Source organism: Eleutherodactylus coqui, chromosome 2, assembly GCF_035609145.1.
Source record: "Eleutherodactylus coqui strain aEleCoq1 chromosome 2, aEleCoq1.hap1, whole genome shotgun sequence".
Taxonomy (NCBI): domain Eukaryota; kingdom Metazoa; phylum Chordata; class Amphibia; order Anura; family Eleutherodactylidae; genus Eleutherodactylus; species Eleutherodactylus coqui.
Genome location: NC_089838.1, coordinates 77,419,912 through 77,446,368, shown reverse-complemented (window position 1 = coordinate 77,446,368; position 26,457 = coordinate 77,419,912). Strand labels below are relative to the sequence as shown.

General features: G+C 45.6%; 1 protein-coding gene across 2 annotated transcripts in view; it reads left to right on the top strand.

The window, feature by feature from the left end:
• Positions 1-7,768: 7,768 nt before the first annotated feature.
• The window catches only part of FNIP1 (folliculin interacting protein 1), a 97,939-nt gene continuing 79,250 nt past the window's right edge, over positions 7,769-26,457 (top strand). For both annotated transcript variants that reach the window (XM_066591133.1, XM_066591132.1), the window contains exon 1: positions 7,769-7,951. In XM_066591133.1, the coding sequence (XP_066447230.1) occupies positions 7,863-7,951 (89 nt within the window). In that variant the 5' untranslated portion in view covers positions 7,769-7,862. The remainder of the gene's footprint in view (positions 7,952-26,457) is intronic.

Genomic DNA, 26,457 nt, shown 5'->3' with positions numbered 1-26,457 from the left:
ACTCAGACATAGCCACACAGTGCACCCTTAGTACTTAATATATAGGGTACCCAGACATGGCTACACAGTGCATACTTAGTACTTTCCCTAATACCGTATATAGGGGACCCAGACATGACTATACAGTGCATCCTTGTACTTGTCCTAATATATAGCTGGGCCAGACATGACTACATAGGGCACCCTTAGTACTTATCCTAATATATAGTTGAGCCAGACATGACTACGCAGTGCACCCTTAGTACTTGTTCTAATACATAGGAGACCCAGACATAGCCACACAGTGCACCCTTACTAATTGTCCTCTTATATAGGGTACCCAGATATGACTACACGGTGCATCCTTAGTAATTGTCCTCTTATATAGGGTACCCAGACATGGCTACACAGTGCATACTTAGTACTTTCCCTAATACCGTATATAGGGGACCCAGACATGACTATACAGTGCACCCTTGTACTTGTCCTAATATAAAGCTGGGCCAGACATGACTACATAGGGCACCTTTAGTACTTGTCCTACTATATAGTTGACCCAGACATGCCTACAAAGTGCACGCTTAGTACTTATTGTAATATAGAGGGGACCCAGACATAGCCGCACAGTGCAGCCTTAGTACTTGTCCTAATATATAATTGAGCCAGACATGGCTACATAGTGCAGCCATAGTACTTGTCCTAATATTTAGGGGACCCAGACAGGACTACACAGGGCACCCTTAGTACTTCCACTAATTTCTAGTGGACCCAGACATAGCTATGCAGTGCATCCTTAGTACCTGATCTGAAATATAGGGTACCCAGACATGACTACAAAGTGCACTCTTAGTACTTATCCAAATATATAGGGGACCAGACATAGCCGCACAGTACATACTTAGTACTTGTCCTACTATATAGGAGACCCAGACATGACTACACAGTGCATCATTAGTATTTGTCCGGAGGGGTAAATAACTTCAAAAGGGATTTATGAAACACCCTATGCACCCTCCAAGAACTCGGTAAATCCAACTCATAAGCTAGAGGATTAATGACTCATGTTATGGCAAAGGGACCAATAAAACACGGCGCAAGCTTTACCGAGGGGAGCTTCAATTTTAAATTCTTTGTGGACAGATAGACCTTTTGACCAACCTCAAATGGCTCCGACACAGTGGACCTTTTTTCAACTACGTAGTTGCATACGACCACTTGCCTCCTCCAGATTCTTGTGCACACCATTCCAGACATCCCGCACCTTACTAGCAACAACATCAACAGCGGGATAAGCTGTACTAGAATGGAAGTCAGGAAACAAGGATGCCGACCGAACACACAGAAGAAAGGTGACACCCCCGTCGCAGAACTGATACAATTATTTATGGCAAATTCGTCCAAAGGTAAAAACTCTACCCACCCACTGACCCTCTCGCCCACAAAAAAAACGCAAATATTGTACTAGGTCTTGATTTTTACGTTCTGTTTGCCCATTTGTCTGCAGATGAAACTCTGATGAGAAAGACAGAGATGTTTCCAAGTTTTTACAAGGGCCCTCCAAAATTGGGCCACGAATTGCACCCCTGGATCCGAAACTATATTGACTGGTATTCTGTGCAATCTTATAATCTCTCTAATGAAAATCTTTGCTAATTTAGCGGCATTCAGCAACAAAATGGGCCATTTTCGAGAACCTGTCAACAACTACCAAAATGGTGGAACAACTTTGTGACAGAGGCACGTCATTGACAAAATCCATGGACACGTGCGACCATGGACTACCAGGTACTGACATTGGCGTTAACGGTCCCCCAGTACTCTTACGGCAACTCTTAGCACGTGCACATGCTAAACACCGATTTATGAACTCCCAGACCTCCCGTGCCAGGCCGGGCCACCAGTAGAATCGGGAACATAGTTCAAGAATCTCCTGGACCTTCGGATGCCCTGAAAAAACGGAGAATTGGGACTCTTCCAGAACCAACAACCGCAGAGACATTGGTACAAATAACTTTCCTGCCAGAACCCCCTCCAGGGCTTCTTGTTGGTATTCCTGAAGCTGAGCCAGAAGGCTCCGTGTCAAGGCTGCCACCACGACACCGGGCGGAAGGATGCCTTCCGGAGAAGAGTCTTTAACCTATGGAGTCCCGAAACTGCGGAAGAGGGCGTCAGCATTAACATTTTTATCTCCCGGCAGGTACGTGACTGTAAAATTGAATCTCGAGAAGAAAAGCGCCCACCTAGCTTGCCGCGCATTAAAACGCTTAGCATTCTCAAGATACACTACGTTCTTGTGATCAGTGAAGACTGTCACCTGGTGTCAAGCCCCCTCCAGAAGATGACGCCATTCCTCAAATGCCCATTTTATTGCCAACAGTTTCCTGTTCCCAACATCGTAGTTGCACTCGGCACTACTGAATTTAAGGGAAAAGAAGGCACATTGACTATACCCTGAACAGCCCCCCAATTCCTGGGAGAGGACTGCCCCCACCCCAACCTCCGAAGCGTCTACCTCCATGAAAAAGGGCTTTTGAGGGTCTGGCTGAGCAAGCACCGTCGTGGTGGAAAAAGCACTCTTAAGTTGCTCAAACACCTCTGAAGCTTCCGGAAACCACGACATCATGTCCGATCCTTTCTTCGTGAGATCAGTCAGCGGTTGTGCAATCACGGAAAAATTTCTGATAAATTTTCTGTAAAAGTTGGCAAACCCAAGAAAGCGCTAAAGAGCTTTCAAATGATCTGGTTTAGCCCATTGTGCGTTTGCCGCAACCTTGTCTGACTTCATACACACATCAGTTAGAGTAACGATATATCCAAGGAATGACAAGCGTTTGACCCAAAATGAGCACTTATCCAATTTGACATACAATTGGTACTCCCGTAGCTGCTCTAACACTAAATGGAGATGTCTGACATGCGTGTCCCAATCCAACGAGTACACCAAAATGTTGTCTAAATAGACAACCATAAAAACCCCTAGATAATCGTGGAAGACCGCGTTCATAAACCTCTGAAAAAACGCAGGGGCGTTGCATAACCTGAAGGGCATAACCAGACACTCAAAGTGCTCCACCGAGGTGTTGAACGCGGTCTTCCACTCGTCACCAGACTTAATACGTATAAGATTATAAGCCCCCCGAAGGTCAAGCTTAGAGAACCAGCGTGCTCCCACCACCTAATTCAACAGATCAGGGAACAGAGGGAGTGAGTACTGATTTTTTAAGGTGATCTTGTTTAAAGCCTGATAGTCGACACAAGGCAGCGAAGACCCATTTTTCTTTTCAACAAAAAATAGGCCTGCTCCAACTGGTGACATTGATGGTCTGATATGTACTTTGGCTAAAGCCTCTGAAATATAGGATTTAAGAGCCTCATGCTCCCGACCCCACAGATTAAATATGGCCCCCTTAGGGATGGGACTAACCGGGACCAGATCAATCCTACAATTCCATTCGCGGTGTGGGGGTAATACCTCAGAAAGCTTCTTAGAGAACACATCTTGAAAATCCCGTAAATAGTCCGGAATACTAATAGTATCGGTGGAGCACAATATAACAGGCACTAGATAATCCTGACAGGACCCTCCCCATCGAACTAGCTCCAGAGTAGTCCAATCGAACTGAGGATTGTGATTTCTTAGCCATGGCAATCCCAGAACGATATCCATGGACATCTTCTCCATGACCAGAAATGAAATAACCTTCGAATGTAATGTGCCCACCATGAACAAAGTTCTGGTGTTCTCCAACACACTACCCCTGAGGACAGAGGGGTTGCATCAATACTGGTAAAGTGGATCGGCAAACCAAACGCGGTAAAACTTGATAACAGTGGTCTTACGAACTGCAAATGGATAAGGTTCGCGACCGACCCAGAATCAATAAAAGCCTATCCCACCCTGTGAAACGCCTTATAAAACACACTGCAAGGCACCAGTAATTTAGGGAGTAACTGACCTCCTAGATGACCCTGCTGACAGTCACCTAGGAGCTGAAGTTTTCCTGCTCCTTCCGTATCCGCCTTTCCTGGCAGGATGCGATGCGATGACCAGCCTTGCCGCAGTAGAAACAGAGTTGGTTTGAAACCCGGAACCGCCTCCGTTCTTCAGGACTCAACCGGTCCACTTACATACCATCAGCTCCGGAGGTTGACAATGGGGTACAGGCTGTAGAAGTCGCCAGAGACTTAGCACCACGTTCTTGACGGTACTCTAGCTTAGCTTCCCTTCTAGACCTGAGTCTACGATCAGCTCTGACTGCCAATTCCATATCCTGATTCAAAGTAGAGGGTGACAGATAGGACAGCAATAGATCTTTTACTGCGTCAGACAGGCCTACCAAAAACAAATCTTTGAGCGCACAGTCGTTCCATGCAGATTCACCTGAATACTGCCTGAAACTAGAACAATATTCTTCTGCCGTCTGGCACCCCTGGCGTAGGGCCAACAACTTATAAATAAAAACAGAGTCTACCGACTGCAGACAAGCGGAATCAGGCGGTAAAGAATAGGCCCATGACTGAGGCCCTTCTCTGAGCAGAGACATAACAATCTCCACCCATTGGGGCTCGGACCCAGAGGAACAAGGCCGCCAGCGAAAAAACAACTTACAAGCCTCCCGGAAGACAAATAATTTTTTCTGGTCCCCCAAGAACACCTTGGGTAATGGGCATTTAAGTTCAAGTACTGGATCAGCGGGCACAACCAACCGCTGCTCATTATGGCTGAGACGCCCCGACAGGTCCTGAACCATCCCGGGCAGGTCACAAATCTGATGGGTTATCGTATTGTAGGGCTCCATTCACATCATGAATCCTACCTAAAAAAAACACAGGAAAATATTTTCTGGACAGTTATTATGTTACAGTACTAGTAGGGTGCACAGGTACGCACGGCGCGGGACTCCCTGACCCTCACCCACACCAATGTCCCTTCCTGGAGGTAGCCCCAAAGTTGGACATGTCCAGGCCACCAACCCTGACTCTATGCTGCCTAGTGGCAGGACAGGAAGGAACCACCGTACCTATGCAGATGACAACTTACTAATACCAACAGGCTAGGCCGATGGAATAAACCAATACGACAGGAAAACCACAGAACACAGGCAGAGCTGGATCGAGACAAGGTAACTTTCACTGGAGCAGGACCGAAGTCAGACACACAAGGAACGGAACCAATAGCTGGCCACTGCTATCAGCAACTGCCAGACAATATTCAGGAGTCGCCGCCCCTTGGGCGGAGACCAATAAAGCCAGCTGACTGGAGTTCCCAGCCAGCCACTATAACTCACAGAGGTAGAGCGCGTGTGCCACACACTGCGCCCGCACACCAGAGTACGGCGCCGCCGCTCGCCGACCCGAACGTGGGCGTAACACCATCCCAGAACGCCACGGCGAACCGCGCAACTGCCACCCATGGTCCCTGACCGGCCTCATGGTAACAGAACTCAATTTAAACTTACCCCCCTCATCCACAAACCTCTTCACATTGCTGCCCTCATCTCAATCCACTACCCAGCCCGCGCCCTCTGCTCAGCTAACAAATTGGATTAAGCGCCACTTTAACCCGAACCTCTCATTCTCGCCTCCAAGACTTCTCCAGAGCAGCACCAGTCCTTTGGAACGCACTACCCCAAACTATCCGGGCAATCCCCAACACACAAAACTTCAGGCGTGCTCTAAAAACGCACCTCTTTAGGGAGGCATACCACATCTCCTAAATCAAACCCCTCTGTACTCTGCCTGATATTACGCTCCCTGTCCTAGTGACTGCAATCCCTGCCAGCCGCAATCAACCGCCCCCTGCAGTCATATTAATTCAGCCACTATAGGGCTAATGTCTGACCACTGGCTATGTGTATAGCATCCCTCACTCTCCATCTCGCCATACCGCGCACATCTCCAGCCCTTTACCTTCTGTATCACCCCATTACTTGTAGTATGTAAGCTCCTTGGAGCAGGACCCTCACCCCTACTGTTGCCATCAATTAATTGCTACATGTAACTGTGGTTTTGTTTCTGTTCCCCATCTTGTAAGCGCTCCGGAATATGTTGGCGCTATATGAATAAATATCATTTTACCAACGTAGTTATAAAAAGTACAGGGCCTTTTCAAGAAAGACAGCAAATTCTGCAGCATTTCCGCATCCAAAAACAGTCAAAATCCATACCATTGCTACGGGTTTTGATTGGAATTAGCTGATTTTATACTATGTGGCGCTCCCCCTCACCTCCTCCGTAGGCTTTCTGCTGTCAGCGCTCCCCAACGTCCGGTTCCCAGCGGCCTGCAGCGGTATCACCTGACAAGGGGTGCAGCACCTGACCAGGCCCCTGGGGACAGTGGCCTCAGTAGGAATAGTGCAAGAGAATAGGACGCAACACTCCAGGTTAAAGCAAGTAGGAAGTGACCAAAGGTGTGGAAAACTTCTCCTTTTATTTAATAAAGAACGTGATCAGCTTATGAAAACGCGTTTCGGGCTTAACCCCTTCATCAGTTCAGCTGGTGTTTAAAATATACAAGCAATTGGTGGGTCCCAAAAGGGTTAATAATGGGATCCTGTTTGCCTGTGTAATGAGGTCAGCCAGGGCAGGATACCATTCTACTCTCTTCACCACGTATGTAGTTTCATCCTTCACAATAAACATGACCGTACGGGTTTACCTTCACTGCTCTCTCTTCTTTCTTCCTCGTACACATTAGTAGTAAGTGACCCCTACACTAGCCCCAGTAATAAGTGACCCCTACAGTAGCCCCAGTAGTAATAGAGACCCCCTAAAACTGATATACGGATCTCCTCCTGGTCTTCAAAGCGCCGCTGCTTGGTGCTGCTACAGGAAGACGTGTGCGCCTGGACGCCTCCTCCCTTCTCCCCTCATCCTGCAGAACCAAGGAGCAGAGGTCAGGGGAGGAGAAACCTGACTGCACACACTGCTGTCAGTGTGTGCATCCCGCATCATCGCCACTAAGTGATTACCAGCTGGAGAGCCGCGGCACCCACCCCAGCTGCTAATCACCTTCATGGTGACCCCAAAAGTGGAACAGACATCCTGAAAGTGGGACAAAAAGCTGTCCTGCTTAGGGACCCTGGGGATTGCAGGACTATCCCACCTAAATAGGGACGTCTGGTCACCTTAATATGGGACCTAGACGTGGCTGCACAGGGCACCCTGAGCACTTGCCTGTTGCCCTGCTACGTGCCGCTCCTCTCCTCCTTGACATGGGAACTACATGTGAGTGCCACGTATGGATACCCCTGAGTCCAGGTCATTGGGGCCACACAGAATGGCATTGCGGGCCGCATGTCCTGCTATACACTTCTACTTCTGGCTGACTTTCCTTATTAATAGACAATTAACAGTGGAGGAAATATTGATTTCCCCTCTACGCCTCGTCGCACATAAGCCTGCAGTGCAGCATTCTCCAGCCTGCCCGGGATACCCCTCACTTCCCTGGTGAGCCCCGCCTGCTGGGCTAGCCCCTGCTCTCCGCCTCACTAGCGCCACTGTCTGGCTGTACGCTGGGAGGGCGCACGTGGTTACCCGCACACGAGGAGTATCCTCAGAAACCCTGCAGTCATCTGACTGCATCACGTGACGCGCTCGCCGTGCTCTCCCTCACACAACAGCAACAAGCAGCTCTCGTCCAATCAGGCGCGTCTGGCGAGCTGACCAATCACAGCGGCTCGTACGCTTTGCGGTCCAGGAAGTGGCTGGCAGACCTGGGAGTGGTGTATAGTTGTAGTGGCCGCCGTCCCCGCCCCGCGCGCCCCTCCCATGTGACAGCAGCCAGTGTCAGGGCAGTCATATGACTAGTGCACTGATGGAGCGCTGGGGCTAGGAGCGCTCTGCCGGGCTGTCCATGCCTCGCACCGGGGGCTTCCTGCAAGATGCCACCGACTCTCTTCCAGAAACTGTTTAATAAGAGGAGCGGGCAGCTGTCCCCTAGCAGAGACCCGCGGGAGGACTATGGCTTCAGGTAGGGGCAGCTGTATGGTACTCCTCTGCTTACTAGTCAGCTGCTGCTCTGCGGAGGGCTACAAGTGCCACCGTGCCAGCTAGTGGAGCCCGCTGCCCTCCTCCAGATGGCACGGCACTTGTCTTCCTCCAGGGCTGCAGTATATATAATGATACAGGAGGTTACAGATGGCATGGCTGCTTTCACCAGTCTGTGCCAGGGGGCAGGCGATGGATTGATCAAAACAGGGCATTGGGGAAATCTGCCAACCGTCCTGATAATGTGAGAGTTGTTGGTTGTTAAGTGATGATGGCCGGCTGGTCACATATGGGGATGATTGTCCCATATGGATGTTGTGCTGGGCACAGGGTGATGCCAATGTGTATAATAAGGGTATATGGGAGATGTACGAGGGAGCCGGGCAGAAGTTTGTAGGACTTGGAAACAATTTTGTGCAGAGATTCCCATCAGGTGCCAATGCTGCTTCTTGTAGCTGCCAGGGCATGTGCCAAGGAGACCCCCCCCACCTGTAGAGAGGGTGCTGCCTACTGACAGGAGGGGAAGGCACCCAGGTGTATATGAGGAGGGGGCATTGCGAGACACGCAAAAACTACAAGCGGTTATTTGTAATGGTGGACTTACAGGGCGATGCTTCTGTAGATGGGAAAATCGTAGCGTTTTCTGTTTTTGCGCACGGGAATAGAACATGCGGATGTGTGGTCTCCTGCGCGGCACATGGGTGAAGCGCCTGTCTGCAGTGCGGTGTCAGGCGCGTCCTAGAATGTGGAGTTACACGCTCACCCGTGTGGCTGCAGCCTCAGTAGTTCTATCCTGACCGCTGAACAAGGTCTTCACGGTTGGCGGAAAAGCTGCCCGAGTCAAGACGAAAAAATCAAAGTGACCCTCTGGTTTTAGAATAACGTTGTCCTGGGTCAGGAGAGGCGGAGGTGTAATACCTGCGTCTGCCCGCGCCGCCCCTCCGGTCTGCTGGCTTCTGGCCCTGTTTTTGCTCGTCAGCGTGGCTGTATCGATATTCTAACTACCCAATGTGCACTGTTATCTGATTGGCTAGTGCTGATCATATGAGCCACTCTGGCCAATCAGAGAGCAGGTATAGTGTATTAGTAGTCCAACGCTACCAATACACTGGGGGATTAGTTAGTCTGAAGATGGTGTTGGCCATCTTGGACCCCTAAATTGAGACCATCAGCGGCAGGTACTATGTGTCCCCAACTCTCTGGTCCCGAAACTGGAGGCTCCCTTTAATTGTTGGCATCCAGGACCATCATGGAACGTTCTTTGCCCAGTGATGTTGCATAGGACATTCCAGCTTGGTCTATTATCAAGAAACATAATTATATCCAGAGTATAAAAGAAACTATATACGTTAATTTAGTGCCAAGATCGTGAGATGGGGATGCCATCACAAATATCTGGGCCCCTGACCTTCCATTTATGTCCGTCGCCCCCCCCTACTATGTGCCATTGGTGGCATCGGATGCAGGCTGTGCTTCTAAACACCTCTTAAAGGAGAGGCTCTTTCTACCCCACACACTTGGTCTATGAGGGAGGAGGAGCTGAAATCCTAAAGGACCCTTACATCCCTTATATCAAAGCGCACCATGGTGACAACTAAGTCTGCCCATTGTTACCTATAAAAAGGAACTTCTTGTTTTAGTGAAATCTCATAGCCCTTATATAGTGACAGGTGGGTGGCAGCCCACGGGGAAGTTTGGACTCCTTATTTTTGGGCCCCTGGCAGGGCATATCCTGTGCCTCAGTGTTTGTAGCTTGCTTGTTATTAGCTGTGATGACCTCAGCATCACATGAGGGCTTGCTCCTCCGGTGTGTCATGTACATAGGTGTCTGCGGTGAGTCACACGTGGTGACAGATGCCTCCCGTTCTGCTCATTACAGGTTCCCCATGGTGGAATGTCGTCTTATTTCACCTCTCATGCTGAATATTCTTGTCCCTCTGCATTGACCCCTGACACTGAGGTTTATAGTAACTCTTCTGGTGACCTAAGCGTCCCATGAGCGCCATATTCTACCGCCGAGGGTTAACGGCTGACGACAAGTATGACCGGCACTGAGCAGTGGCGACTGCTGACTTTATGGAGCCAGACACCCGCCTGTAATTTAGGGAAGAAGGGGGCTTAAAAGGAAGAGCACTGCGGTTGAGTCAGGGGTGGACGTGACCGTAAAGGTATGCAGTGCATCCTGCTTGTCAAAAACTTATTTAACCCCTTTAATGATGGCCAATACACAATTTTACTGTCCTCACAAATGGGCTTTTTTACCTGCACATACGTCTTTTTAAGGCGGTGGCTTAGCTGACTGACAGCCAGGTTCCTGCTCTAACCACCAGATGCAGAGAAACCTCAGATCCGGCCAGTTTAACACTTTACATGCCACAATCACTAGCAACTGCAGCATGTAAGCAGATGATAGGGGAAAGCGACACGTAAGGTGGTCTCTCTCCGTTCAGAGAGCTGGAGAAGGGGGATCTCTGTGGATGAAGGATCTGTCCAGAGACGGAGCCCTAACTGACCCCACTGACTATAATGGGGTCCATTTGCTTTCTACTCCTCTGCCTGCTTTTGGTCCTTAAAGCTTTGTCCTTGAGGCTGATTTCACACCGGCGAGGGCGATATAGGGCCGTGAAACTTTGGATGTGTTTTTGTGTCCCTTCAGGGAAATGGCAATCCTCCGCTGTGGCTAAAAGCATCGCGGAGCTTTTTCTCATGTGAAACTTTGCACGCGGTGTGATGCTTTGCTGACCTAATTGAAACCAATGAGCGATGCGAGGGAACATCCAAAGATAGGACAGGATGTGATGTGGGAAAAAAATTGCTGATGTGCATGACCTCATTCAAATCTCGAGCGAGCCCCCCCCCCCCCCCCTCCCCATGTGAAAGTGGCCTAAAGCAAAAAAAACAAAGTTTGGTGACTAGGGGGGTTAGGGTCCTCAAAGTCATGTAATATGTATGCCTGCAATCCGTTGGGTTTGGGTGACTCAGCGGTAGACTGATGGTGGTACGATGATATTGGGGCACTACATGTTGTGATGGGGGGGGAGGCTTCGAGTTGAGTTTTGGCTGTAAGTTGCTTAGTACTGCCAGCTTGTCCTCGTGCGGGATACTTGTGAGCTCCTACGGTAACGGGATCCCGTTACATACTGTTCCCACTGCGGGGGGATCAGGTTCCCAGTTATGGGCACAGTAGTGTGTAATTAGTCTAATTGTTTAGTGCTAGAAAGCCGGTCATACACTTATATTAGCGCTGCCAATGTTCCTAGTGTTACTCAGAATTAAACACCTACAATTAATAATCCTATCTCAGGGCTCATTCATATCGGCAATCTGCTTTTCATTATTCATTGATTTGTTTTATTTCTGTAAACCAATCTGAAACTGCTTTTGGTTTTTTTTTAACAGATCTAGCAGATAGATTTGTCAAGAAAGCCTTTTTTATCAGTGTGTTTCCATGTTGTCCTCTTTACATAATTTTTTTAAGGGATCTGTTTTTTATCCTTCTGCGCACACTCATTAACCCATTAAGGACCGGGCGCGGTAAATATACGGCGCCTGGTCCTGGGCTTAAAGCACCACCGATAGTAAAATTACAGCTCTGCAATTAATCAGAGACAGGAAAAGGTTATCAGCTGTTAGTGACAGCTAATAACCCGGTGGAGAAGGCAGGAGGTGGTTTTAACCCTTCCTGCTTTTCCTTCCCCGAGTACACAGTGCTCAATGAGCACTGTGTACTAGAAAGTGAAAGCAGAACTGTAGCTTTCAGTACAGGAGCCAGGGGGTCATCTGACCTCCGAGGTTCCCTGCTACAGCAGTGCTGGAGGGTCAAACTAGACCCTGGTCAGCTCTGCCAGTGACTAATGTCACTACAGAGGTTGTTTCCCCCTGTAACTAGGGCTCCTATGGACGCCCCAGCTACAGTGGGAAAGTGTCAGGAAAAAAATGTTCCCCCAGAAGTCTTGTATGACATCATGGGGGACATAGATAGTAAAAAAAAAAACATAATTACATACACAAAGAAAACAAAATTACAGAATAAAACAACAATATATACATAAGAAAGAAAACACTAAGCAGACGCCAACCAAAACTGTCACCGTATGCGCCCTGTAAACCAAAACCATACATACTATATATCAAAACGTCTGAAACGGAGGAACCCGTTCCCATCTATTTTAGCATGAATATACTAGATTAAAAAAAAACTATAAAAAGAAATCTTTTTTCAGCATTTTATCCCCAATATAACTAAAAACGGGGGGAAAAAAGTCAGTGAAAAAGATATTTTAAAAATTGCCCTATATGTCACTGAAAAAACACAGTAAAAATAATTTTGGTAGCGAAAGGAAACAAAATAGGGCAGATAAACCGCCACATGGGTAAAATCCCTAAAAAGTGTCTGGTCCTTAAGGTACAAAACAGCCCGGTCCTTAAGGGGTTAAAAAACAGATCAGTTAAATGGATTTCAAAAACAGAACCAAATGGAAACCTTGCTATTTCGTTCCATCACCCATTGACCATAAAGTAAAAAAAAAAAAAAAAAGTTGGTCTCCCTTCCATTTGACTTCAGTCTTCTTTTTATGAAATCAAATGGAACGGAGGCCAACTGAAGCCCTTAGTTCCCATTTAAATCAATGCAAGCTAAATCAGAAGCGGTGTTTATTCCGTTTGTTTGCTCCTCAGATGGAAAACACAAGTACTAATGTCAGCGAGCCCTAAACTAGTTACATCTGAATAACAAGGGGTTAGGGAGGGGAAAAGAGAAATGAAGGGGTCCTGCATGTCAAGGGGGAATCTCAGGTTTGGGTGATGTGGTGCATAATTAAAGGGAAACTGCAGGCATGATATAGAGCCGGAGGAGCTGAGCAGACTGATATATGGTTTTATAGGGAAAGATTCAGTGTAACTTGTATTATATTCATTAATATCTCTGCCCATTCTGAGCTGAAGAGTCCAGTGGGCGGGGCTATCAGTGATTGACAGCTACCCCTGCATCTACAGTCATATATAGGTAGCTGTCAATCACTGATAGCTCCGCCCACTGGACTCTTCAGCTCAGAATGAATGGAGCATGGGTGACCTGATTAGAGTGTGTAAAGAATTGGAAAGTGTGTGTTTTTTGTTTATTTTTTCTAATTCACTCATAGAACCATTAAATGACTTGATTTGCATTGATTTTACCAAAACACTGTAGTATGACCGGCATTTGGAAACCCTTTGGTTGTCGCCTGTCTGTAATGGGTTTCCTTCTCTGTCGTGTTATTGAGCATAGACCTTGCGTTGTGTACGTGGTTCCTCCATATTCGCACTACGTCGCCTTTAGGTTTCTGCAGGGGAATTTACTGTTACTCAGAATAACCTGTTTGACGTCTTGACACCAAATAATTGTGATAGCTGAGTGATTTATGTAAGCTCTGCAGATAAAACGGTCCCATCTCCCACCTCTTGTTCTTCGCTGCTGCCCACATCTTACTTGATGCGTGCGACTCAAGTTTTAGAACTGGCGGGGAATCTCGCACCACATCAGTAGTTTACAAACATTGACAAGTTTCTGCCGCCCTTGGTTTCAGAAAGACTAAACCAAGTGATGTCCTGTTTCTTGCATTCTTGGCTGCTGAACAGAACGCAGAAACATTAGCAAAAGGCTTATAGAACGTCTCATCTTGTATGCCAGAATTACAGAGAGCGCAACAAACATCCTGATGGTCCTGAACTGTTGAATTCAAACATCTACTAGCAGAGGTGGATCTCCCAGAATCCCTTAGGTAACCACAGATTTTCTTCCCAAAACTTTTTTTTGGCTTTATGTGAGTTTTTTTCAGCAAAACGAAGCCATAAGAATGGGAAGATGGAACAATGCCTCCACAGCGCCACCTATTAGAAGGCGGCATTGCTGCAAGTCAATGTCTGACCTTTTAACAAGCCTTGTAACATGACTGGGAACGTGAGCCAAAGCCGTCTACAGAAGGAAAAGATGAAGTATATCCAGACAGACTGTTTCGGGGTTTTGCTCCTCATCCGTTTGCAGTAGGTTGCTGGGTGAGAGGCCTATGATGTGGGTCAGGAAGGGTATGGTTTCTTCTGAGGGAGAGCACTTAGTGAGGAGATTTTTGAGGCCACCCATACTGCCCTGGGAAATATATGCAAATGGAAAGATGGCACAATGTCTCTACAGCGCCACCTATTGGAAAGCAGAATTCCTGTTTTCTATCTATCCATTTGCAGAGGAGCATGGATGGTCTAAATCAGCTCACTAGGTGCCCAAAGGAGAAACCATTCCTTTCCTGACCCTCAATATGAATTTCACTACAGAAAATACATTTCTTTTTACACTTTTCTTACTTTTGCTGTCTTGGTGCTCTTTTTTTTTTTCCCCCAAAATCGCAGCATGCTCTGGATCTGGTGTCTTTTTTTTCTTGCATTTTCCAATAAGCTTCTCAGTAAGAAAGAAAACTCCAAAAAGCCTGATTTAAAATCCTATCAAAAATGACAGCTGTAACCACTGCAGGCATCATTAAAACCATCAAGGATGATAATGCCAGTTGATCAATTACGGAGAAGATTGCCCGGTGCGCAGACCACGCCTGCACCTGGCGTCTAATAGCAGTTGCCGAAAAGGAAATGTCCAGTGCGCCAAATATTCCCTAAAATCTCGCAGCATTATTTCCACCGTAAAAACCCGACTTTGCACAATTCAAGCTGCTTCAGACACAGATAACCCCCTTACCCGCAGCATGCTTTGTGTAAGCACGTAATCTGAAACGCGTAAGGGCTCTTTCTGGTGGGGTTATGTGAAGCTGCAACATTTGGGGGAATATTTTGTGTGTTGGACTTCTTTTCCGCGACCATAAAAAAAAAAAAAAAGCCAGTGAATTTTCTGACACTTTTTTTTGTCTTCCGGCATGTGACGGAACCTCCGAGCTGAAGTTACAACCCAGATGTGAAACCATCCTTAAATCACCAGTTTGGTTAGATACAGTTCTTGCCCTGCACGTCTGGGAGTGGTGAACTTCCTACGGCGTTATCACACATTGTCTCCTCTTTCACACTTTGTGCCGGTTCCTAGACATAAATAAGCCGCCCTTATCTAGTGAAGGGGATCCTGTTATTTTGGGGTGTAATATCTCAACGGTTTTCCTACATGTGTCGGGTGAACAGCTGTCCTTTAACATTAGCTGTTTTTCCATTATTCTACGTTTGTTACATAATTACATAATATTAGATGTAACTGTTTATAAATATGCGGTGAACTCTTTAGCAATAGTGTAATTTCCTAAAGTTGTGGCTACCCTCGCTGGTTTATTTTCCTCTTTCGTTACACCTATAGCGATGGATCAGAAAGTGCTACAAGGTTATTAGAAGGCAAGTTTAGGTAAACATGAGATGCTGGCATCTGCTCAGGTTGGTGCAACTTCCTTACTTCTGGAGTAACAATGGAGCTTTCTTCAGCGTAACAAAACATAAATTGTGTAACCTGAAGAACATCTTAACCAGCCAGGAGTGGATTTTCTGAGACATGTGCTATGCCAGCGGCGCCAGGTAAAAGCGGAGTTGTGGGCTCTGAACCTGTGCTGGAGAACAACTCCTGTTCTTCCATATGCAAGGTAGGGGAAATCAGAGAACTTAGTTTTGTGCAACAGTACTTTCATACGCTCCAATTTTTGCAGAATTGTTTCTTCTGACCCGTTTGGTCATATTTACAGGAAAGTATTTCCTAGATTATGACAGTTGCCTTAGTTCCAGGGAGCAAAGGCTCCACATTTGGTCTCCCATGGGTCATGTTAAAATTGCTGGCTTTAAAGGCTTACTGGATCGGAGGAATTCTGGACATGGCAGAAGTTTTCACTTGTTGTCAAACTTTTTCCATGTGATCTGGAGACTATGCCCAAATGTTGGTGACGGCACAACGTGTGAACCAACAAATGTCACTGTGGAGACTTAACTGTACAGCTCCTCTCTTATAGATTAGTCTTACACGTACGGCTGTGTACACATTGCCACGTGATGGAATTTCCTGCTTTACTCATTTCAGAACTAGGAACTCCAGTGGTTTGAAGTGAAGCAGTTTACTGAAGTTCACACTAGAACTACTATCCATAAGGTGATTTACCCTTCTCATTAGTATCCGTTAAGAATTGGTAAGCTCAGATGTGTGAGAGCCGAGGCATTTGTTGCATTAGGCAAATCTGCTGTGGGTTTTCAAGATAATCCATGACAGAAATCCACGGCCTAAACTCAGATTTCTGCCACTGATTGGCATACGGATCTGTATGTGGCTTAGCCCCATTGTAATTGAGAGAAGCTCAGCTAAAGGCACTATTGCTCGAGCTGCTGCAGCATTACCTATTCCATTCCTATGACTTGCTGGCTGAGTGTCAGTGGATTTTGACAGGATTTAGGAACAGAATGCATAGCTAAATCTACAATATGTAAACATGGCCTTAAATGGGTTCACCCATATATAGTTGTTTTGCTGCAGGAAGCAGACAGCTCTGTACATTGGGCAGTGGCTTGGGTTGGTACTGCAGGATAAGTCCTTTTTTGAAGTCTTTTTGGTACTCGGCCTGTAGTACCAATCTGAGCCACTGCCAATGTACGGTGCTGTCTGCTTCGTGCACCAAAATGGCTGGGAGTTGGACAGACCCCTCTTACACAGCCAGTAATTGGGCAACAAAGTTTGCCTGAGTGTTATGCCCAATCATCAGGCTTTATACAGGTACAAACGATCTGCTGAAGAAAAAGCAGTGGTGTAAATGCTCAATGATCAGCCGTATGTTTTCTAATGTGAATAAGGGGATATGCAGCTGACCAATGACACGTTTGAGGATGAACAATTGTTTGTTCCCTAGTTGCGTCCGAATTGGTCTGTGTAAAAGTCCAGTAGACGAGCGTCTGCTCCAGTAGGTGAACACTAATCAACGAGGCAAATTGTAACAGGACTCTTAAGGCCCATTTAGACCAAACGATTCTCGCTCAAAATTCGTCCAAAGCCGTTGGGTCTAAATGCACGGACATCATGCAGTTGTCATGCATGAGTCGTTCCTCCCTCAATTCTAGTCGTCTTGAATTGAGCGATGAACTCTTATCTGCGGTGCAGGCTGTTATCAGGTCCTCTTCGGTCCATTGCGCGATAGATAGATTTTAATCTCTTGCTGCATATAGTTAGTGACATTGTTGGACATATGTATTCATTGACCTATTCCTGTGATGACTGTGTGCACTCGTCTCTGAACATAAATGTCTTTTTGATCCTTTTTCTCCATTTCAGTGTTTATTTTTCAGTATTGCGTTATAGACGCCCATTTAGTGAATAAAAAGAAACCTCCTTGTGCCAAAACATATTTTTAGCCAAGGTATCTTATTTGTAGCCACCATTTCTTTGGTGTTCCGCAGCCCAACCGTGATTCTTTTTAAGCAGCTGAAGAGAACTTGTCATTTGTGGTCCTATCTGAATAATGGTTAGATAGGCCTGTACTGTTTCTGGTAGCTGATATTGTGATAGTGTTTTTTTTTTAAAATAACTTTTGGCTTTTATTGTGTTTTTACATTATCCATTAAAGAAAACTAAAAAATACACACAAAATGGTCATAATCTTTTTTTTTTTTTTTTGTTCTCCGATGACTCCCTCCCTTCCCATAGTCTGCTCAAACTGCTGGGAGGGTGGCAACACATGACATACGAACAGTGGCAGTTGGGTGTGTGGCCATTGTGTGCATGAACTCAATATGGAAGTGCAAGGATGTCTCAGTCACCATCAAATGAAGGTTAATCATAGCTGTGGTCTTCCTGATTGCAACATATGGCTGTGAGAGGTGGACATTGAGGATGGCAGACAGAAGAAACATTGACACTTTCGAGCTGTGGTGTTGGAGAAAACGTCTAAGAATCCCCTGAACAGCTGGGGCCACCAACAAAGGTGTCCTGGACCATATCAACCAAGAGATATCCCGGTAAGGCAAGAGCACGAGACAGACTGACTTATTTTAGACATGAGATGAGGGAGAATTCACTGGAAAGAGAGATGTCACTTGGAATGGTCACCTGTAAAATGAAACGCAGAAGACCAAACAAACAATTGGTGGACACCTTCAAGAAAGACACTGGGATGAGCATGGGGCAACTGAAAGCAGCCGTAGAGAATAGAGAAGCATGGAGAGGACTGGCCTACAGAGTATCCAAGAGTCAGACATGAATGAATGGATAGAATTGGAATACATTGACTTTGAGGTCCTGTTCTAAACCGTGTGTCATTAGCTGATATTTTCTATACACTGTATAACAGACTGACATTCCGGAATTCCTTTGGTCGTCAAACGAAAGCCTATCTTGTACTTAATTCTATTCCTTTGTGTCAGTCCCTGCGGGCCTAGTTGTCCCTTCCGGCATCTAAGCTCCTATAATGACTGATGAAGATGGAACAGCACATTATGTACCTTATGCCACTGACAAATAAACACTCGGCATTTCACACAGTCTCTACAAATGTGGCCAAGATCATGTGTCTGTACTTAACTCGAAATACTATTACTTGCATCGTATGTACTGTTCTGAATGAGTAGTCTCTATTATTGTGCCTTACATAGCAAACTATGTCGATTTTTCTATGGAGAATAACAACTGATCTCTTCATCAGCCACCAGGAATTCCAGAATTTATTATTTTCAATGTTGAACTTTTTGTTTAGTCTTGATATTAGCACTTTTCAGAGGAATAATAACTAACTGTATCATAAAAATAATTACAAGAACACAATGGGAGCAAATATTTAATTATGGAGCAAGCAGATTTTTGATAGCCAATCGATTGGATTACACCTTTCGAAAGGAGTTTTCCCACCTAAAACACTTATAACCTATTCACAGTATAGACAATAAATCCGTAATTGCTGGGACCCCCAGAAATCAGGAGAATGATTTCCTCTTCATTCACTTCTATGGGACTGAGGTTGATAGCCAAGCACTGTGCTTGGCCATCTCCACAGATGATGAATGGAGCAGTAGTCACCCATGCACATTGCTGCCCCATTCGAATATGTAATGTTTTTTGGTGGGAGCACACCTTTCATTTTAAGAGGCCTTTAAGATTATGAAAAGCAACTCAACTGCTTGTCATGGGCATTTGTCCCACTTTTCCCTTGCTGCGGGTTTTGTAGCTCTTGCCCAGTGTAGTTTAGGAAACAAGCATCTTGAACTATAGGTAATCAAACACCACTTTCTTGGGATACGCTTCATAAGAAAAACCTTCTATTAAATTGTAACTAAAGTTGTAGTTGGATACTTGGCTGGTGGAAAACATTTGGTAATGACCGGAGGACGGGATGGGCAGGCAATGCACCCGGCGGTTAACTTAAATCGGGTTTCCCGGTTTTGTTATTGAATATGCAGATAGATGGGCAGCAGCAGCTGGTACGCTGGTGTGACCGCGGCCTAGGGATGAGTTGGCGTCTGGACATCATCATGTTGTAAATTGCTAGTTTCAAGACCTAATCCGATGACCTGGAGCATTCACCGATTGCAGACTATTTTATCACTTCGGCATATTAATAAAAGGGCAGGTGACTTCACTAATTCAGTCCGGTATTAAAGATCTACAAATGTTCTTTTCTCCGTGTGAATACTCCTTTCTCTCTGAAATGCAGTTTCCACGACTGGAATGTGGCGCGGTTTGTCTGCTCGGGACCACCTGCTCACATACTAACGAAAGCGAAACCCTTCAGAATTACTCAGAGCAGTGGAGATGATGCCACTAGTACTGAGAAGTGTGAACGTGTGCTGTAACCTATACATTGACATTCAGCCCCTGCTTAGATGACCCAAGAATGGTAATTTACTGTATACTACCACGGAAAGCACTTATTTCAGCTAGCCAAGTGTTGTATCTTGAAGTACAATCCACTCCCTACTCTTGTTATACACGACAAAAAGTTATACATGTATGACAGGTTGATTTTTAACTTCTACCAATGCCTGTAAGTGTAGAATCCAAAAACATTGCATATACTGTGATCTAAAATAAGATGACGGTCACATGTGGCGGCTGTACATTTTTGCTTTAACCCTGATTTGTTCTCCCTAAGAGAAACCAAGTAATCTTGTAGATATCTTTTAATGGCTAACAAAAATACATGATGTTATTGCGAGGTTTCGAACCTCTCGGGATTCTTCCTCAGGCATAACGAACCAGATCTGTCCAAATGTACACATATGAAGAAAAGGCACAGGGACTAATTTGCACTTAAAACAATACCAGACAAGATGAGCAGAGAAGTACATACTTAATTAGTCCACTGGTAAGGAATGTGGCAGTTTTATGATCTTTAAATTGGTGTTAGGGGGTTGCAGGCCTGTCACATTCCTTACCAGTGGACTAATTAAGTATTTACTTCTCTGCTCATCTTGTCTGGTATTGTTTTAAGTGCAAATTAGTCTCTGTGCCTTTTCTTCATATGTGTACATTTGGACAGATCTGTTTTCGTTATGCCTGAGGAAGAATCCTCAGAGGTTCGAAAGCTCGCAATAACATCATGTATTTTTGTTAGCCATTGAAAGGTATCATATCTACAAGGTTACTTGGTTTCTCTTGCTGGGAACAATCACATTTTGCTCTACTGGCTAACATGGTGTCAACCTTTTTTTTTTTTTTTTGCTTTAACCCTGGAACTCCTAGGACTTTTGACTCGCATGGATCCCAAAGTTAGTTCGTTAGACTGTTAGCTATGAGCAGTGTATGGCACGCTTCGCAGGAAATGTGGTTTCAAAGGAAGCCTTTAACTATTTTTTACTTTAGTTCCCCATTAAATGGTTGAGAATATCACTTAACACACATAAGTTATCCTTGAAACACTTTATTAATCACTTTTCTTTCAGAAGATATTGAAGCTAGTGTTACTAAATAATACTAGACTTGTTAATTTAATTTCCACACTTGTGGCATTTCCTGAGGAACGTTCCTGCACACATTATTCTTACAATTATCACTGTTTTTTACTAACTGCCTTTCTTGGGATCACATTAGTGGCGCCTTCTTCTCTTTGGTGTATCTGATGTTAAAGCGGGTGAGCTTTCACTGGCACAAGGAAAACTAGCGTTTGCTATAGACTGATGTTTTCCTGCAGCCCCTGATTTGATCGCCTTCTAACATGTTGCTGAACCAAATCTTCAGCTAGACCAATAAGGAAGATTTTAATCTTCTGGTTTTCTTCGTATTCACATTCCAATCTGGATTCTTCGCCTAAAAGAAAACGTACAATGCAACTCCAGCTACATCAATGCAGTTCATGACTACTATGAGCGGCCGTTTCCTTGTTGTTTTCCAAGTGTAGGTGTGTTCCATCTGATCAAGATTATCAACACCTCCTCTTGTGTTGTTGTAATGAAGAATGATTTCTCCTTTGCAAGAGTCTTCCGCAGTAACCTCAAGAGGTGCGGTGCATTGTGGAGGAAGCACAACACTCTTTCCTGCTCTGCACACATACGACACTTAAGGAGTGCTCTCTCGCAAAACCGAAACTAGATGTTTATTGCCCTGCGATTGCTGGGAAGAAATTCTTTTGGTATGAAAGTCTTGTTTTGATGCACTATGCCAACCAGTGCTAGCCCGTACTTCAGCAAGTTCCATTGATGTAAAGAAATTTTCCAATATTTCGATGTGTGATAACTTGTTGACCCCTTTAAATGCCCTATTTGTTCCCCCTACGTTGCTTTCTTTACCCAAGTAGGACAAGCCTTGCAGTAGGTAAAAGGAGCTGGAGTCACGTATCCAGAAGATAGTTATTCCATCTTTTGCTGGCTTTGAAGTCATCTACTGGTGAAAGCAACAGCGACCTCTGAATGGGAGTAATTGCTCATCGGTAGTCGGATTTACAACTGGAAGCTAGAAGATTGTGATTCATCTGGTATTTCATGAAAACGTGTAAATTTGTTTGTAGCCCTTCGAACATTATTTGCCGACTTGTCATCAGATCTCAAAAAGTTCATTAGGTTTTCAAATCTTCGCTCCCTCATCGGGGCACAGAAAATTGGTGGAACGTATTTCTTGCTCCCTAGAATACGGATGTTTGAGAGATTGCTTGTCAAGTGATCTGCAGTTACTTGTGAACATGGCCTTAAGGGCTTATTCACATGCGTGTATATCGGCCGCCGTTTTCATGGCTGACCGATACACGCTACCATCTGATGCATTGGATTCCAATGCATCTGATCACAGACGTATTTCCACGGCGTAAAAGCGCCCGACTGGCCAGTATAGCGCCGCATCAAAGATAGTCCTGGAACTATCTTTCTGCTTGAAATACGTCAGCCGCTGCTCCTATTAAAGCCAATGACAACGGCTGGAGAAGGGAGGTGGGAAGTAGTCTAGCAGCGTGGCTTCTAAGCTTCCTCCCCCTTCCCTTCTCCCCTCCGGCTGTTTGCACTGTGAGGGAGCGGGGCAGGGGTGGAGCTAAGCTCAGCCCCCTTCCATTGCTGGCTGCAGACAAGGGGTGGGGAGGGGATGAGAGCTTAGCTCCGCCCCATCCTCCCCGCTCCAATTGCAAACAGCTAGATGGGAGGAGAGAGAAAGTGGGGAGGGAAAGGGGAGACAGCTTAGCAGAGCTAAGCTGTCTCCCCCCTGCCCAATGGCATTGCGGCCTCTGTGTATATGCGCCATGCCTGGGCCATCTGAACGGGCGCACAAACATTAGATTTGTCTGCCTGTTCACATGTTTTTACAGCCCTGGCGGGCGCACGTAAGCGTGCCTACGGCCGTGTGAGTAAGCCCTAAAGGAGTATTTCTGGACTTAACTACCTATCCTCAGGACAGGTCATCTGTAATTGAGCGACAGGGGCCTGCCACTCAGGATCCCTGCTGATCGTTTGGCCCACTGTCAGTGCAGTGGGCTTGATGTCGTCATCATTAGTCAGGGAAGGAAGTGTAACAGCTGTATTCGCTGCCATTGAAAACAATGGGAATGCTGCCTCCTATTACACTTTTGGCTCCTCGTTGCAGTCAGCGTTGGATATCCGGTGCTGACCACAATGAGGAGGAATCAGAAGTGTAATAGAAGGCAATGCTGCCATTGATTTAAATGGGCGTGAAGTAGACTTACACTTCTGGTGCTGACCAGTAATGACAAGGCAATCAGCTGATCGTTAGGGATCCTGACCAATGGGCTCCCATCAATCAGCTATTGATGACCTATACTGAGGATAGGTATTCAGTAGTTAAAGCCCCGGAATACCTCATTAAAGGGATATTCCCATCTTGCCCATCATCCTAGCCACTTGAAATGTCTGATAGATGCAGACCCCACCTCTAGATTCCACAAAGTTCCTGACCCAGTCCCAGTTCACAACTGAAGTCAATGGTGGCTGGGATAACGGAAGTGTCTGTACTGGCTGTGCTTTGGTGGGTTCAGTTGGGAGCTATGAATTTCTTTCAATGGTAAATAAGTGAAATATTAGGAAAAGCTGTTCTTTCTATTCAGTTTAATTCCTAGACTTGTAGATCTGCCAGGGTGGCTCGGAGTGAACATGATGTACCGCTGCCTCTGGATCTTATTTCTGTCTGTTAAACCAAAAGGGTTGGCGAGTTCACAGCTTAGACCTTCTAAAGAGCCCGACTGGGAACATCTAGCTCTGTAGATTGAGCAGGACTGAGCAATGTACGGTAGAACTTGGGAATGTTTTTGTAAGGTGAGACTCAGTCAGTGTATTTGTTTTTCATCACTGGAGAAAAGTCAAGGTTGTCCTGTTCATGTGTGCCAATACTCCTTGTGGTCAGGTATAGAGATGCCAATGCAGGGCAGGGGTGAGCCTGAGTCACAGATTTGTTCTTCGCTTTAGATCTACTGATAAGAGTTCCTGGGATGGTTGTGTCTCGGAATCTGCAGGATGTGTACACACCTATTCTGTTTGCGTTTGTGGATTACCAGCTCATTTCTTGTAGATGCTGAAGCATTCTGGGCATCTCCGAGTGCTCTTAAAGGCATCAGTGAGCTGCATAAAATGGAACCCAAAATGTCAGAATTTCAGGGACTTTTTTTCTTTTCTATTCCACCCCATAAAAATCTTTTAGAACATTTCTCAATATGTTTTATCTAATGTTTTTAAGTGGTAACAGTAAAAAAACAAACTCCCACAATAAACAAGCCTTGTGTTGACAGTAAAGTAAACGTTATGGCTTTTGGAAGGTGAGCGCTTCAGCCCCGTTGAAGTGAATCAAGTCTATGATGGTTCATCCCCTTGATGGGTTTTTCACATGCAGCAGTTTTGCCGCTGCTGTAGATTGGCCTTAATGCATTTGTAGCTGGCCCATGTTTTCCTATGGGCGGCTTGATTTGCAGATCTTCCGCGCGGGTCACCCACAAATCGGACCCTCCGTGGACATGAGGCCTTACTGTAAGTCACTGATAGATTTCTTGGACAATATTTGTTCTGTATTTAGCAGATCCAAAAATAAAATCCCTGTTGCTCAGTGCAGCAATTTTTCTGTGTCAGTGTATCAGTTGCACAGCATGTTCTGTTTCATCCTGATGTGCTGGCGCTTGATCCATATTGGCACTTGGACATGAATTTGCATCTTAGTATTACTGAGGTTTCGGACCTCTCCTATGTGTCCATGCAGACTGGAGAGAAGTAAGCTGATGGTTCAGCAATCATGGAACAAATGATTGGCTGGAAATGATTGTTGCGTCCGTCAACACAGACCTATAGGGTGTTAGTCGTTCAAACCGGCCGTTGATATTTGACAGCAACAATTTTAGTTTTCTTTTTTTTCCTGTCAACCTTTATTTTCATGGAAAAGTCATTTGAGCAATCTCGGGTTGCATCACATACTCAGGTACTAGCAATGGCCAAAAATGTTTGTTTCCAGACAATGACTATTTGTCATTGGCTAAAACCATTATCTGTTTCTGTATTTCACCTAATGGATGATCATTTTGATAGAATAACTTGTTTTGATCAACATTTGACTGTATTTGATCACCTTTTCCACCATGACGGACAATTACTGGAAAGATGCATTATTTAGTAGTCCCATGGGTGAATAGCAGGTGGGCCCTCCCCTTTGCGTCATGGCCATTATACGTGCCGAAATCCCTGTCGTGTGAACGAGCCCTTAGATGCAGATTTGGCCAAATTTTCCAATGTTGAAGTCAGCAGCAAATACGTCCCGTGTCAAGGCACACGGCGGCCACGCTCACACATGCATTCAGATAAACGACACTGAAAACTGGATTTTCCGCCAATTTAAGCAGCGGTTTTGAATGCATGGTACAGCATTTGATAGCACTTTTTATGGGTGATGAGGTGCGTTAAAATGTGTGAAAATAGGACTGGTAGCCGCGAAAATCGCATGTCTGTGGGGCCCCATTGAAATCCATGGTGGCATTGCACTGCGGTGCTCGGAATATTGAGGTAAAAAGCGGTGAGTGTGAGCGGCCTAAAAGTGGTCTTAAAGGTTTAGTCCACCCCTCCGAAATAGTTTAATCTGCTCAGCGTAGTGGCAAAAGATATAAATATATGCTCCTCATCTGATCCCTCACCACTCCTGTGCTGCCAATGCCTGGTCCCCACTTATTGTTGCAGTGATGATGTCAGGGATATGTGACCGCTGCAGCCAACTGCTGACTCGTTTTGGCCAATGATTAGCTTTTATTTCCTCATGCCTGTGTCCGCATGTCACACTTTTGACATGCACTTTTTTTTCCTATAGAGCAGTCTATGAAAAAATGTCATACCGAAAGTGTTCTGCATTTTGGAAAGAAAAGCTGTTGACCCCCCCCCCCCCCCTCTTCCCCATCAAAAATGCACCAAAGGTCGGAGGAAAAGACCACCCAGAACTCCCTAATCACCTACTGTCTGCAGTGTTTTTGCAGAAAGAAAGCTGCAAAAAAGTTAAAGGTAAAGTTCCCTGGTGCAAGCAGAGTTGTGACGTCACCCTAGGAGTCGGTCGCATTGTAACATTTTCTTGGCTGACTGTTTTTGCGGGGTGGTTTGCCATTGCCTTCCCCAGTCATCTTTGTACCCCCCAGCAAGCTGGGTACTCATTTTACCGACCTCAGAAGGATGGACGGCTGAGTCAACCTTGAACCGTCTACCTGACCTAAGCGGAAATTAAACCAACAACCTTCAGGTCATGAGTGAGAGCTTAGGACTGCATTTCTGCTGCCCTAACACTCTGCGCCACACAGGGTAAAAAAGTTAGCTTTTCCTAAAAACTCTGTGTGCCAAATACAGATTAAAAAGGGTTATGTAATGAGGGAAACTGGTACGGTTTGTCCTGAAAAGTCACCAATGTGAACAGAGCCTTAGGGAAGGGACAGTGGTTTATAATTACTTGTCCTTAAGATGTGAGACCTTGAGAAAGGGACACTAAATACATAATGGAAAGATTGTTCGCACTGTCAGTCATATTTTCCACTGACCATCAAGGATGACGCTGGTGTTAATCATCTGGCAGTGCGACTCCCCAGCCTCGGTTACTTTTTAGTAGTTTTACTCAGTGAAACTTGT